This window comes from Leuresthes tenuis, unplaced genomic scaffold (genome assembly GCF_036924035.1).
Source record: "Leuresthes tenuis unplaced genomic scaffold, fLeuTen1.0.hap1 SCAF_10, whole genome shotgun sequence".
NCBI classification, from domain to species: Eukaryota; Metazoa; Chordata; class Actinopteri; order Atheriniformes; family Atherinopsidae; genus Leuresthes; species Leuresthes tenuis.
The window spans coordinates 16,730,610-16,746,515 of NW_027325364.1; the positions used below are offsets into that span (position 1 = coordinate 16,730,610).

Genomic DNA, 15,906 nt, shown 5'->3' on the forward strand with positions numbered 1-15,906 from the left:
TACAGCTTAACCATGTGGAGATATTGTAGGATGAAACCGCTCTTCGTATAAATGACATGTCTGAACTTTCCCACAGCACTAAAGTGACAGCTCCCACTCTAAGCCCCTCTCCTGACACGGATATGGATGAGGCAGACATGGAAGAGGAGGATGACGAAGTGATGGATGAAGAGGAGGAGGAAGAGGAGGAGGACATTGATGATGAGGAAGTGGAAGAGGATGAGGAAGAAGAGGCAATAGCTGTAAAAGATCCAGAGGACTACACATACCCTATTGACTCAGGTCCTTACCAGACATCAGACTATTTTGACTCCTTTTACTATGAGAAAAGCAACAAACCCACAACCTCTGCACCTCTGATGAAGGAAGACAGCTGTGAGTGTTTGTTTTCTATGGTAATAAGAATAAAAACTGTAGATAAGACGAGTTATTGAAACTCCTGCAGCCAGAGAATAGATCATATTCTTTTCAAACATATACTCACATAGTCCCCCACATATTTCATGCGTGCATGCATGCATGCACTCAGTATATGCACAGGCATGCACAAGCAAGAAGTATCTCTCTCTTGATTTTTATGAGAACTCTATTTGGGGGCGTATTCATTTCCAGTTCAGCATCCTAACAGTCTTACAAAGCCCTAACCTCAACAAATGTCTGTGTGTACGTGATTCAAACAAAAATCTGGTGCATAACATACATTTACAACCACAGCAAGACAACAGTTCATGTTTGTGTGCACAGTAAATGGAACAGTTAACCACTTTACACATGAGCTTGACTCAGAGCTAATTCTGGATGGGAAATCAAAAAGCACCCACTGTCCGCTTTGGCAACAGAGAAGGCGGTTAATGAAATAGTGAAAGGTGTTTTGTTTTTGTTGTTGTTTTTATGGGGAATATTACAATGTATGGAGGTTTGTTTTTTCTGAAATAATCCCTAAATTCTACAACAGATACAAAAAAACTTCAAATATGAATTTTTGACTGTTGTTTAGAGCAAGTTTCAGAGGAAAACACAGTCGGTTTAAGAAGGCCACATTATGGTTTATAAGTCCCGGAAAGAACAGCCTGGCAAGCTGATAAATGGAGTAAAGACAGTGTGCAGTATAACAAATTTTAATTTTGGAAATATGACTGCTTGTAAATCTTCCCAATCAGACTCCTAAAACTAATACATGAGAACGAAAATTTAGCTTGATATGAAAAAAGTGCAGCAGCATATGGATGGGATGTTAGATGTTTTTGGATTGTTTAAAGAGTCTGTATTGTCCTCATTAAAGGATGTAATTTGAATCCAAAAGTGCCCGCAGGGCGGTGTCCTCTGGAGAGTATATTGTCCTTTTTGAGTTTTGAATCTGCAGACCTTTAATGTGAGCAAAAATATATAAAAACCTTTTCTGAAAAACACTGAAAAATCACCATCATGTGTACCATTTCTCACAATGATGGAAGTGTCCTTTTCAGTACTTTTCAATAATCTTCGTTACTTTGCTAAGAAATTTCTGATTTGCTGAGTCTATATTAAAGATCTATATAAAAGATAAAACTCAGCTACTCAACATGACGTATGTTTCTAGGGTATTGTTTTTCATTGCTGTCGGTGTCATTTTTACTCTTCTGAACTTTTCGGAGTCTACCTTTTCTCTTTTTTTTCTACTCTCTTGGTGCAACTCGTGTTGCATTTTAACACGAACTGTCCTTTAAGCGATCGGATGATTCCTGCTGCTGCCATACAGCCCGTGTGGCAGTAACAACCTGTTTCCCGTCTTTTCCCACAGTGACCACACCACGGCCCACAGATGGCGTTGATGTTTATTTTGAGAAGCCAGTGGATGACACCGAGCATGCCAACTTTCTGCGAGCCAAAACAGACCTGGAGGAGCGCAGAATGAAGCGCATCAATGAGGTAAATTTCACAGGGCTAAGAACAGGTTAATAGCATGTCAGCTGGTGGGTCACACTTTGACAGATGATTTATTAATCTAGGGTGAGACTTGCTGTTGTTCTCTAATCTGATTTGTAGAATGACTGAACATGATATGACTGCTTCAAGGGAGCAGATGGACTGTAAAAGGTTGGCTACAATACAACAAGAACTTGGATCTGTAATATCTTACATCTTCTTGTTAACAGACATGATTACCAAGAGTGCTGCAGGTTGGTGTGGTAGTTACACCTTCCTCTGACAGCATTAGGGTTCCCAGTTTGAATCTCAGCTGGGACCTTTCTGTGTGGGGTTCACATGATCTCCCTGTATATGTGGGGGGTTTTGGCCGAGTACTTCATCGTCCTTTCGCTGTCCAAAAACATGCATGTTAGGCTAATTCTGAATAGAGCTTAGGAGTGAGTGTGAGCTTGCATGGTTGTTTGTCTCATTTGTATCTGTGATTTCTCTGTGATGGACTGGCGACCCATCCGAGTTGTACCCTGCCTCTCGCCCAGTGGCAGCTGGGATAGGCTAAAGCGCTGCTGAATTGAGCAAAACGGGTATGGAAAATGAATGGCTGAGCAAGTACAAAGAAAATGATTTTCTGTGTTTCCAGCAACACACTTAATTGTATTTAGAAATTGTAAAAAAAATCTACAGTTTGAGACCAGCAGCACAATCCAGAAAGAGTTGAGAGAGAAGAAAAAAGGACAAAAACAGGATTAAATAGGAGTTTCAGGATTGAGTACAAAAGGAGCATTCACAAAAGGCCTAATTTTTCCAAGAAAGGACTGCTCAAGTCTCACCACTTTGATCGATCAGTAAGATTATATGCTGCAAGATGGACAGAAACGCCACATTTCAGCTGCTTTTAGGATAAGCACACATCTTGTTGGCATCCTGAAGTTTAGAAAGACGATCCAAACTGTCAGCGAAAGGTGTAAAAGCCGGCATTTGTTATGGGAATGCAACTGCATCAGTTTTCAGGGCAGTGAAAGCCTTTTATTGGAATTTTGAGAGACACACATTCATAATGGTGACATCTTTTCCTAGGAGGGCTGTGCTTATTTCAGCTGGACAATGCCTGATGTCATTCTGCTTGCATGACTTCTGACAGAATGGCTTCAGAGACACAGAGTTTGTGCTTGACTGGCCTGTCTGTAGTACAGGTCTGTTTCCTGTTAGAAATATATATACATTTTATTGAGTAACTGAGCAGTGAGAATAGAGACAGATTCCTCTCGCAAAACTGCAACGGTTACGGTAATATTCTCAATTGTCAGGGATAAGAAAGTGTTACAAAAGGTTAGGCCGATGTAACGTAATGGTAAACATGACTGTCCCAAATCTTTTTGAGTGTGCTGTTTATTTTCTTAACACAATAGAGATGATCTGTGAAGACACTGAAAATTATTTGCTTTATACTTACGTCTGTTTTAAACTTTAAAGCTTTAAAAAATCATACCCTTAGGTTTGATGCATTAGAGAAAACGTTCAAGCTTTTCTGGAAGTAGGATTTTGTATTTCATGGCATGTGGAACTTTTCTCTAATGTTTATAGAATGGAATAGAAGCCATGCATTCGCCAGCACTTTGCTGGTAAAGGGAATATTTTTCTTTTATGTCTATCGCTAAAAGGACAAAATTTTGATTAAACAGGAAACGACGGATTAGATTAATGAAAGATAGAACCAATCGCTGACAGCATCCGTGTTTGTGGATGTGGGTGCGAGCTATGCTGCTAATCTGAAGAGAAATCAAAGAAAAGTTGCTCTGCAGCTTCAAGATTGTTTCCATGACCGTTAGTTTTGACTGTGGTATGCCACCAGTATGAAATTTGTAGTCATTGCAATTGAGCTGTCACTGTCAGTAGATTTGCTGCATCCGATCTTGAGGCCTGTTAGATCTTCTTCTAAAATGGATTTTAAATGTGAAAATTAAAACAGTTTCTTGCCAGCTACTGCCCGCAATAGTTTTTTTTTCCATGTTTTTTCTCCTTTTTATACAAACCAGTCTTCACACCTGCCAACTTTCTTTGTATCAGAATGACGAAAAAGAATGTTACGTGCAATAACTCTCACCTCACACAGAGATGTATACTTCTCTCTGTTTAAGGGAATAATTCCATATTTAATATGAATTGTAATGAGAACATTGATACCCTTCTCTTTTTTTAAAATATCCAATAAATAACATCTTTGTTTGATAGTATTATAGTGATAAACTGAGTCTTTTCATCCCTCAGATCATGAAAGAATGGGCGGAGGCCGACAACAAGTCAAAAAACCTTCCAAAATCCGAACGACAGGTCCTGAACGAGGTAAGGAGACATTTGTCAGCCCACTTTATAGACCTCGTTCAACACTCAGAAATGATTGAATAATCTTACAGGATAATCAGTGTAATTCATTCTTGTATCAACCCACTCGTTTTCTCTCCACCAGCACTTCCAGTCAGTGCTGCAGACTCTGGAGGAGCAAGTCGCTGGGGAGAGGCAGAGGCTGGTGGAGACGCATCTTGCTAGAGTCGAGGCCATTCTCAACAACAACCGCCGCCTGGCCCTGGAGAGCTACCTGACTGCAGTGCAATCTGATCCCCCCCAGGTAATCTGTCCTGGAGTGCTGAGCAGTGCGGAAAATTAACATGAATAAAATAAACACTGGTATCAACCATAAATCTGCTTTAGTTTCCACACATCAGGCAGTAAATGAGACGAGCCTTTATGTCACAGTCTTGCGTTTCCTGACTCAGTTTCTCTAATAAACTGTGCCTTCCAGCCTGAGCGCGTGCTGCAGGCTCTGAAGCGGTACATGGCTGCAGAGCAGAAGGACCGCAGACACACACTGAGGCACTATCAGCATATTGTGGCTGTGGACCCCCAGAAAGCTGAGCAAATGAAATTCCAGGTGAGAGCTTTTGAATTGTGTGGTTACTTCCTGCTGATAGTGAAACACACAGAACACTGTGTGCTGAATAATGACAACATGCTACATAGAAGTCAATCATTATGTAACAAAAGCAGTTTATAGTGTTCTTCTTGTCAAGATAAGAGTAAAGCCTATCTTTGTTGACATCAAAACCAACTTTATACAGGTAGAAAGACGGACTCTCTTAGATCTGATGGGCCGTTTTGGCAATCATTTCTTTTATTTATTTTGCAGGTGTACACACATCTCCATGTGATTGAGGAGAGGATGAACCAGAGCCTTGCACTCTTATACAAGGATCCTACGTTGGCTGAGGAACTACACAATAATATTCGTGAGCAAAACTACAGTTATATATTCTAAAATCTGCAAACCATTCTGTGTACTCTGTTGTCTTTTTATATATTTTACTTTTTTCTTTTTGCAATCCTACAGAAGAGCTGGTCAAGGCAGAACGGGGAGACATCAGTGAGCTCATGACAACCTCTTTCTCTGAGACTCGCACCACTGAGGAGCTCCTGCCGGCTGAGAGTGAGGAAGAGAAGGATGATGAAGAGGAGGAGGAGAGAGCCTTCCAGAACAGGCCTTATCCTCCTAACACTGGTACAAGTTGACCTGTTCCTCTCGCACGCAATCACAAATCTAGCATCCTCTTAACTGCAATGAAAAATGATGAACACCTTTTTGCAGGTAGCTGTTAATGACTTTTTTTCCCTTCTTTTTCACAACAGAATTGCAGTCTAATAAGAGAGGTGAGCAAGCATTCAGCATCATTCAAACATGGACCCATTACAATAATTATATTATATTTTTCATGTAAGCTAACTCTATTAGTGCTTCTTTATGTCCATCCTCATGTCTGCAGAGGATGAATATGATTATACCACATCTGAGAGAGGCCCTACTTATGAATATGAGGAAAAGGTAACATCATGATCACATTAGCTTGTGAGAATGGCTTCAAATATTTCAGTTATACAGATTAGCTTAGATAAAGGGAACCTCTGCTGTGTGTACACTCTATTTTCAGTTTTTATATAATTTCCTTACTCTTTCATATTCCTCTTAGATCAACACCTCAGCAGAGCTCATCCAGGTGGTCAAGTCCAATGAGATTGCAAGAGATGAGCTGGTAAAAGCATGACAATGTTCCTATATTGAAAAACATGCCTGAAGAAATGAGTGATATATTAAATAGTGCATTCTGTTTTGTTCTTGCACATTTCTCCTATTTAATCTTACATGTTTCTCTCTTTTCATAGCAACCTGACGCCTTGGAGACGTTTAACCGTGGCGCCATGGTGGGGTTGCTGGTGGTGGCTGTGGCTATTGCTATGGTGATGGTAATCAGCCTGCTGCTGGTGCGCAGGAAGCCATATGGCACTATTAGCCATGGCATAGTAGAGGTAGGAACCCAGCTAGGCTATTTAAGCTAAGTGCAGTCTTAAAATACCATTGTTGTTGTTTTGTTTTTTTTAATCTTTTTTGACTAGACTATATATATATATATATATATATATATATATATATATATATATATATATATATATATATATATATATATATATATATATATATATATATATATATATATATATATATACATATAAGGTATAAGTTATACCCACAGTTTATACTTAACCTAGGTTTCTCTTGTTCTTTTCTTACCTTGCTGTTTCACCAGAATATAGGTCTACAGGGATGATCTAAGCTATAAATCCACATCATTGTGATATCTTTTTTTGTTTTGTTTTGTTTTGGCCTCAGGAATGTCTTAGAATAAGTCTAGTTAAATGTGCCATCGCACGATGGAAGTTTTAGAAACTGTTGTAGCCTTGGATGAAACTAAAGTAAAGCGAGGTTAAACAGCAATGTAATGGGGCATTATGTATCTCAACTAGATGAGCAGGTGTCCCATTTAAAGAGGCTGTAGTTTCTTGTCATACCTGTTCCGGGTTAGAGTCTTGGCCTGGGACCTCTTGTTATGTGTCTTTCCCCACTCTCACTATCCCCTGTCCTGTCTACCCGTTGTCAACTGAAGGCAACCAGTGCCCGAAATACGGCAGTGTAACAAGTCATTTCAGGTTTTCCATTTCCAGGTTTAGTTTTAGGGCAAGCTGGTTTTCATCTAGTGTGCATTATTGTTGCCAAATTGTTCAAACTTGCATTGGTCTTGGTATTTAGGCAACTGCGATTATTTGTTTTGTGGGAAAATTGTTAAATAAGAGAAGTGAAAGCATGCTTACATCTGCACAGGCTTTTTGAAGCTACAGCGCTACGCTTACAGTAGCTGAGCATGCAAAAAGAAAAAAAAAAGAAGAAAAACGTCTTCGAGCAGCAGCAGGAAGTTGCTGCTCCTAAACACGTTCAGTATATAAACTTAGGCTGCCACTGCCTAAAATCTTTCATGTGCAACCAGCAGTTGCAATTTAAAACAAATAATCAACTATTTTTAGCGTTTTTTATATGTATATGTATATATATGTATATAAATATATACATATATATATATATATATATATATATATATATGCCTATATGCCTATATATATATATACCTATATCTAGAGTTAGTCTTCCACACAAATGTTTGCTGTGTGAAGCGTCTAAGTTCACACCCCACGTCTTTCTCTTTCAGTCACATACACATACAATACATTACACTTCACCCCCCACCCCCCTGCCGATAAATGATCATGCACAGAGGATTACTCATTAGACCACGCTGTCGCCGATTTTCATATTTACTGAAATCGAGTTGACTATTACGAGGCAGTCATAGTGTAAAGCTGGGTAAAATTTGCTGATTCTTCTCTATGAAATTTGTGCCGGTCGTGTAGCTAATCAAAATCATGGCTTTTTAGCTATCTGAAGTATACAAACAGAATTCTGACTTAAGGCCATTTCAACACTCTTGAGGCTCTCAAAGTGACTTCTAGGCTTTCCCAGTCTTTTGAAAATGTCATACATTACGGATATCCTACATTCCTGTTGTAAAATGCTTTACTCACATCTCAGGCGACAGTGAGATGCTTGCTTGTGGATTTGTCCTTGGTGTAATAATTCAAGCCCTTGTGTGTTTCATAGCAGGTCGACCCCATGCTGACACCAGAGGAACGACAGCTCAACAAAATGCAAAACCATGGCTATGAAAACCCCACCTACAAGTTCTTTGAGCAGATGAACTGAAGCACTTGGGCTGCCAGCAAGTCATGACCACCTGCCCCCGCCCACACACACTCTTCTTTAAAGTGGTGTCCTGCACTGCGTTTTGGATTTATGATGTGTCGCTAATCTAAAGTAACTCTTAAAGTACGGGGTACTTCCCAAGCCCAACAATAACCTTGCATCAGAATGTGAATTAATAAGATATGATACAATCCCATTTTACCTGTCGTAACCTAGTACACCTGTGGGTTGGCAGGGCCACAGCGTTTCATCAACCTGGAAACACTCACCTCATTCTCGTGGCATGACTTGACCTATTGCTCCTCACTACAGTTTGAATGGTGCATAATGCTTTATAGTATTTATTTTTCAGTAGAAGCCTCAAATTGTACCACAGTTAGATATAGTGTAGCTGTGTAGATGATTGTGAGGGAAGACTTAGTAAAATGAGTCACTAAAGGGTATTTACCCCAGCTAATTAAGTTAAACATACCACCGTGAACTACTGTAACATCCAGCAGCATTAAGCAAAGATGTGGAGGTGTATGCTTTGAATGTATGAGACAATAAGGCTTTAAATTAAAACACAGATCACACTAATCAGTACACACCTACAGTATGCACTGGTGGTACAAGAAAAAAAAGTTTTTGTCTTCTGAGGATCTGCACTCAATATTATTATGAGTTATTTGGCAAAACAGACCAAATATATAATTTAGCTAATTATGTCCGTTAATGGGTTTCTTTTGTTTGTTCTGGTATTTGAAGAGCTCTCAAACAGAATAATTAGAGGTCCGTCATTTTGATGAAAGCATGACAACTTGGTGTATGATGCCGCAGTATTTTCTTTGTGTTGTTCCTGTCATTGCTTTTGAAGAGTCAGAAATGTCACCGTTCAAAATGGACACTGTAAATAACGTAAGAAATACATGCTACTAGATGTAGGCATTTCTATGATTAATTTGCATTGATGTAATGGAATACTACATTTGAAAAAATAAATAGTAGAACATTGTGCTGTTATGAGAGGGAGAAACATTTTCCTAACATGGCTGATTGAAAACGGACTGTTGTAAAAACCAGCACAAGACAACGACACAGCAACTTCTTTCTGAATGTATTTGAGGTAGACGTTGAGATTCCATCCTCTTTTCAGTAATGCATCGCTCCCCTTAGTAAACCTCAGTAGGACTAGTGAAGTTCCACACATCCAAGAGCCTACATGCCCGGTGCCCTCGTCATCACTTTGTGTTAGCAGCCTTGTCATCTTCACATTTTCCAGGTGCGAATTAGAGCAGTGGAACTATTAGATGTATTATACTGAGCGGTGGAGGGTAAAGAGGGCACAGCTATAGTAATGTGAAGCATCTGTGTGTGACACTCTGGCATGGTAGTAGTACTAGTCTTGAAATAGGCCACATTGACATCTTGGAAATCATCAACACTAAATGATAGTACTCTATAGAATCTTTTTTTTAAGTTACTCTCCTCATAAAAAGCTTTTCACTGAATGACTCATCGTAGTTTTTCATATTTATGATCAACATTATACCCTATATAGGTAAGTGGAAAAAGGGATTGCCCCTTTTTTTTCTGACTGATTGTTTACTGCTTAGTGTGTCAGTTTGATTTCCTTTAGCCACTTCTAGTTCACTTCAAGATCTATCGGACCTTCTTGGTTAAGAAAGGTCACATTGTGTCACGTTATTTTTTTGTTCATCACTCTTTAACCATATGCTATAGTACAGATAATCCATACCAAAATCAGGCTGTACTTTTCTTGTTTATTTTATTCGCCGTTTTCTGTTAAACCTGCATTTGTTTTGTTCATTCCTCACTGAAGTGGGGGGAAAAAGATTCTGTTTTACTTGTGGATGGGGTTTTTTATGTTAAGTTTGCTTGAAAAAAGCAAAAAATCGTGACTAAGTTTGTCTCGTCGGGCAGGTTAATAGCAGGTTGTGGTTGTGTTATGACAGGTTAAGAGAAGTCATAGCCCTTGTATAGTTTGTACAGCTTCGTTAGTGAATGAAAACATTGTATGTTCACAGTTTAAGTCAGTTGATCTTGTAATGATACTACTGAAACCTTAGATGAGAATAAGCTTGCCTGTGTTTCCCAAACCACTGAAGGTTTCCTACCAGCATTTAGCAGACTTAGAATGGTGTATACTATAGTTACTCAAATCACATTTGTAATTAAGTCCTCTGTCGAATCCTAGACTTCTTTGTTTGTCTGTCCCCTTACTTCCCGATGAAATATAAACTATGTTATTGAGATTTTAATTGCTGCATTATTGCCTTTTACAATGCTGTGTTTTGGATGTAATTATTCTGTTTGGTTTTTTTATATGTAATAATCAGTTGGATCAAGGGTCATGCGTTTCACATATAATCAGGAGCTTGTACGTGAAAATAGAGATAACGTTCAGAAATGTGAAATATAAGACAGATACATGCCTAATTGACAAGGAGTGGCACGAAGCACAACAAGAACAAAATTTGTCCATTTATGTTAAAGCTTCTAAATGTAAGACTGGTTGTCCGATTTCAATTTTATTCCAGGGATATTGTTAGTATTATTGAGATAAGCTGTTCTTCATTTTCATTGAGACCTTTAACCAAAGACATGTTCCATAAATTAACAGACAGATTTCCTAATTTGGCAAAAAATGTTATCTGTGTAACTGTACGGTAAGCAATCCAACAAGTTGAATCTGGTCAAGTTAATTAATAGTGTAATAAAAGTGAATGACCCATTAGATATTGTCTGTGTTTTTTTTATTTAATTTTACTATTCACAGACATGCTCCTTTTCTCTAAAAAGGTACCATGTTTACCTCCAGAAAAGGTCATGGCTATGACGTAAGTTGTGTCATCAACACCATTGTGCAATAGCCACAATCAGGGGAAAATCTTCTGGCCTACTCCCACTGAAAATTGTAATGTTGTCTTCTAGTCCATGTCCCCAGTTTATTTCTATGGAAAAGGAAACCTAACTACATATAAGAATAGAAAGAAAAAACAAAATACTGAGTCTACTGGCATTTTCATGGGATGTGTCTAACATGCGCGTGAGTCATTTGTGAGTCAAACACTGACGTAACATAATATGTTTGGTATTAAAGCTTTCTTCAAGATACAAATCTAACCAACACTGAGATAAACATGTCTCAGTTTTCAGCATGGAGTTTCAGTAACTCCTTAAACCGCAGTGTCATTTCTGTGAAGGCAAAAATTGCAGCTCACTTCCTTTGTCAGGAAAAGCAACATTCTACGATACAACCTCTTTAACCTCTGCTGAATTGAAAAAAAATAAAAAATCTCTCAATGACGAAAAAAAAATGCTGATAGTAAGCTGAGAATGTGCCAGAGCTGAAATATTTAATCAAGGCTTCAGAGAAGCAGCAGAAACCCTGAAAGTGACCTGGCAAGTATGGCATGTTCCTAGATCAGAGGCTCTATATACTATGGAAAATCTTGAAATTTGAGGTACTGCATCAAAAAGGTGGTGAACTAATTTAAGTTTTCCCATTCAGTCCTTAAAAAAAAAAGGTTCCATCTGGAGCTTTCTTTGTTTTCTTAAATATCAGGTCAGAAACCGTTGGACAAAAACTGACTGAAGATTAATTATGGATCAAGGTGAAACTATATTGTTCTGGAGTTTTCTATATGTACATTGATTTTAGGTTTCACAAACTAACCAATTTGTATAAGATAAAAGATCATTTTAAAATATTTGAAATATCGAGAACAAAATGAGATTGTGAAAAAATATCCACTCAGTATTACTTACTTAGCTTATGTGGGGGGTTTTCTACCCGTGGGAGGTACAACAGAACTGAAAAGATCAAATCTTACAATTTGCTGCATGGCTTTGGATGGACTTTGAACTCAACAATTTTGTAATTCATGACTAAAGAGGACATGACTTAGGACTTCTTGACAGAGCTTCATTCAAATACTATAAAACTGGTATAGACATTCACTGGATGCTATCAAACTGCAGCAGCACAAATGTTTAAATATTCTCAGAAGAAGTCGTTTGGGGGGGATTTTTTTCCAAATTTTGTGCAGTCTTTACCAAAATATTTGAGAACACATGAAAAGCTGACAGAATGACACTTAAATCTACTTGTAATTTTTACTGAGTCTGACCATTTCTCAAACATTTCAGCGCATGAACTCAATCTTGATCGTGTTATGGTATTGCCTCCGTTTTGGGAAAGTGTGGAAAAACCACAGAAAACTATGTTGTCTTGTCAGTTCATCATCATCTCTGGGAATATAAAGGGTTCAAATCCACTTGTGGCCAAGTTCTGGTTACCAGCAGCATAGCATTGTATGTATAGGGATGGTTTTCGAGTGACCAATACTCACAACTCAAATGCTTGCTGTCTACTGGGACACTCATCAGTTTTGCTTCCTTTTTCTTCAGAGATACATTATGATGAGTCTGCAACTCATCATAATGCTATCAGTTGCTGATGAGTTTCCTACTTTCCTTCGAACTCAATGTAGAGCAATGAGTAATGGTATGTCATAGCCGCTCTGTGTTTAATGTTAATTTAATTTAATGTCTGAGCAAATGACTGCCTGAAGCAAATCATTTCCCTGAACATTTATAAGTATTCATCAGACCTTCAAAAAAAAAAAAAAAAACTAATAAGCAGTCTTGACACAGTTCTCAAGCATCAGTCCGCCTGGCAGTCATTGCGTAGGTAGTCCTCACACTTCCCTCACCCGCAATTTACAAAGAAGTGACATGTCCCAGCCCCTAGCCCCAAACAGGTTCACTTCTTCCAAACCACAACCCTGACGGGTAGTCCTGCTTACCCAGATTACTGTGAAAAGGCTCTGTGGCTGTACAGTGACAGTTTGCCATTGATACCTCCAGCGCACATCAGTCATCTTGGTAGTGGTTCCTCTGAAGTCGGCTGCTCACATCCCGCCACTGTGGTAATGTAAGTCGACTCATATTAAACCCGACTTTAATCACGTTGCACTCTGAGTGCGCTTTTTATTTAGTTCAGTAACACTTTGATTCATTCAGCAAAACAACAATATGAAACTCCTTGCTATACAGAAAATAAGTCGCATTGTAGGTAGATCAAAGATACCATCGTCTACGACGTGCATTTAATCAATTAAAAGATAACTATCACTATCATCTTAAGACGCCACACGATAATGCGCGCAGTGCAGCTTTTTACCTCATTTATCCCACACAGAGGCACCCCAGTGAGTCACCAATGGGAGGGGTGTCTGATGGTGATTGTTAAACTGACAGTGAGGGGATAGCTGATGCTGAGGAGTGTGGTGTGGGGGGCTGACTGTCTCGAAATTACTGGAAGGTGAAGCCCTATGCATCACCTCTTGCGGTATCCTTCCTATTTAGCGCAAAGTGACATTTAAGCGTTGGTACGGTGTTAATTTATCTGAGGGGAATAGATGAGCTCATGCTGTCCAGTGGTTTAAGTTACCATTTGACATTGACTGTGTGCAAAGGCAACGGTTTAAGCAGTAGCCAAATGTCAGCACCTATGCTTGTACAACTGCCCACACCTGCACACAGAAACCACCCAGTGAAGTAATGGTGAATGGTCAATATCGTGTATTACAAGTGCATATATAATGTAAACCTGTGCCTCACAGAAATGTCTGTTTAGCTCCCATCCACATGCATCAACATGCAAAACCTGAGATCACAGCCATTAAAAGGAAACCAGCTAGTGGTTAACACTATGTGCAGATCATGCATGCCACGATCATTCAGGTGTGATGTGGACGGGACAACTGAGTTAAGTTTTGATCAATGGCAACCTCTACCAGCTCTTCACAGTTTCAATTCCTTCAGTGATGATGCTAAAGTTACACTTTAATTCTCCTGTGTGGTACTGCAAAGCTGCTTAGATTCCAAAATAGTGAAGTAAGATCTTATCAGCTTGTAACTGAACAGGAAAGAGCAAGCTTGGAAAAAACTGATCAGATTTCTTTTACCTCATACCAAATCAACGAGAACTCATTCTGTATATTGAACGTTGCAAGAATTTGTTTTAACAAAAGATTTATCAAAAATAATAAGACTGCTCCGTCTACCCTTTTAGTTCTTTTGTTTATTAATAAACACAGAGGTTTTTACTATCTGTCACAATTGCGCATGCCTACACATGATGGCAAGATTAAGGACTTGAAGTGAGATGACTTATCTCTCATGACAGCTCATGCAATATCAAGCACAGTATAAAGCAGGCACTGTGTTCCTCTGCACACGCCTTATATTCAAGTGCCTCACACAGTAAAGGAACAGGAAGTACCTTTGTGATGATTTGCTTCATTTCAACTAGATTTTAGAAAGAGCTAAGCAGTCCTCTAAAACGCTCCTGTAAGGGGGTTTCTGGGGGGGTGGGGGGGCACATCCATAGGCACACAGCAGATTCACTCAATGTACGAGTGGAAATCTGTAATCAAATGTGATGTACCACTGAGCAATGTAACCCTGTGGCCCTCGTTTATACACTTTACTGAATGCAAACCAGCACATATATGTGAATAAGTGAATGTGACTGGGCTGACTTGACCCGGGAGTTTAGAAACCTGTTTCAGCGGGATGGAGTCCAGGAGGATTCTGCACACGCTTTCAGTTTTATCTTGTTGAATATCTTTATGAATAATTGATTGATTACACTGAATTGGAGTGGAACCGTTGGTTAAACTAAGATAAAGGGGTGTTATGAGTAACACATGAGCGTCCCCATAATCTTTATTTGTTCACAAGAAAACTTAAAAAGCGGGACCTTTGTCATCAGGACTGACATACTTTTGTTAGTGTCTACATTTCCTCTTCCTCTACACACTCGCATATCATTCATGACTATCTGCCAAGTAATCAACAACAATTGATACAAACGTAGGAGTAATATATAAACTATAAATATTTCTCTCACGCCAGAAAATTTGTCTAACATTAGACACATTTTCACCCAAACAAAACTTATTAACTGCTTAAAGAGCATAGCACATCTGAATCTACTGCAGGTGAGACCCGCTTAAAGCAAAAGATATTAGCGCTGTACCATATAACGTGGTCCTCCCTTGATCTGTGCTGTAGGTGGATATTATTTTAAGGGGACTGCTTGAAAATATCACACCTGAATTTGATCTGATTTCCTTCAGCGGACCTGTTGTCTCATGTCTATATTTATAACTATGGTGATTAAATACCACTCTGCCACCACACAGAGTGCTTGTTTTCATTTTCAATACATGAAACGTCTCGTAGACATCTGTTACAATGGAGGTTGTGTTTGGAGTCAAAGCAGTAAAAACTAAAGAAATTAGAATTTGAAACAGCCACAGCCAAACTCCTGTGCATGCATCCGAACTACCAAAACCTCAGCGCTATCTGAAATCTCTTATTATATTTCCTGCTTTTTTAGGGCTGTCTTACCATCTGTGCATTGGTAATTTCATAAAAACAACACAGGGCCTTGTGCAGATATCATTAACTGTATGTATTGTCAACTTATGTGCTCTCTAACCTGAGTAGTTGATGAAATCCATTGGTGTCAAATTTTGAACTTTCCCAAATTTTTGGCCCCTGAACCAAACTGTTCACAATCAGCCATAATTATCTATTATTCTATTAAATTTTACATAAAAAACATCCTTAAGATTGAACTTCCTGATATAATAATCTATGTAGAAAAAGTGAGCAAGGACCACAGTGCACATACAGACACTTACTTGTTATTCAAAGCTAGCATTAATAATAATCCATCCAAAAGCTGCTTTCAGTTTTCTGACAATGTACAATAACTTTCTACCTTATTTCTGCTGCTCAGCATACCCGCTGTAATTGAAACTGACTTTCAAAGTCCAGTATTA

At 38.8% G+C, this 15,906-nt stretch overlaps 2 protein-coding genes across 3 annotated transcripts in view; both read left to right on the top strand.

Moving 5' to 3' along the window:
- The window catches only part of aplp1 (amyloid beta (A4) precursor-like protein 1), a 35,147-nt gene extending 24,366 nt beyond the window's left edge, over positions 1-10,781 (top strand). The window contains exons 6-17 of one of the 2 annotated variants that reach the window (XM_072394502.1): positions 77-375; positions 1,781-1,908; positions 4,174-4,248; positions 4,373-4,531; positions 4,706-4,834; positions 5,090-5,189; positions 5,291-5,458; positions 5,587-5,607; positions 5,721-5,779; positions 5,925-5,987; positions 6,118-6,261; positions 7,943-10,781. In XM_072394502.1, coding sequence (XP_072250603.1) covers positions 77-375; positions 1,781-1,908; positions 4,174-4,248; positions 4,373-4,531; positions 4,706-4,834; positions 5,090-5,189; positions 5,291-5,458; positions 5,587-5,607; positions 5,721-5,779; positions 5,925-5,987; positions 6,118-6,261; positions 7,943-8,044 — 1,447 coding nt within the window. In that variant the 3' untranslated portion in view covers positions 8,045-10,781. The remainder of the gene's footprint in view (positions 1-76; positions 376-1,780; positions 1,909-4,173; positions 4,249-4,372; positions 4,532-4,705; positions 4,835-5,089; positions 5,190-5,290; positions 5,459-5,586; positions 5,608-5,720; positions 5,780-5,924; positions 5,988-6,117; positions 6,262-7,942) is intronic. The other variant, XM_072394503.1, reaches the window with a different exon arrangement.
- The window catches only part of lin37 (lin-37 DREAM MuvB core complex component), a 99,465-nt gene that overhangs the window by 21,885 nt on the left and 61,674 nt on the right, over positions 1-15,906 (top strand). The gene's annotated exons all lie outside the window — the stretch shown is intronic.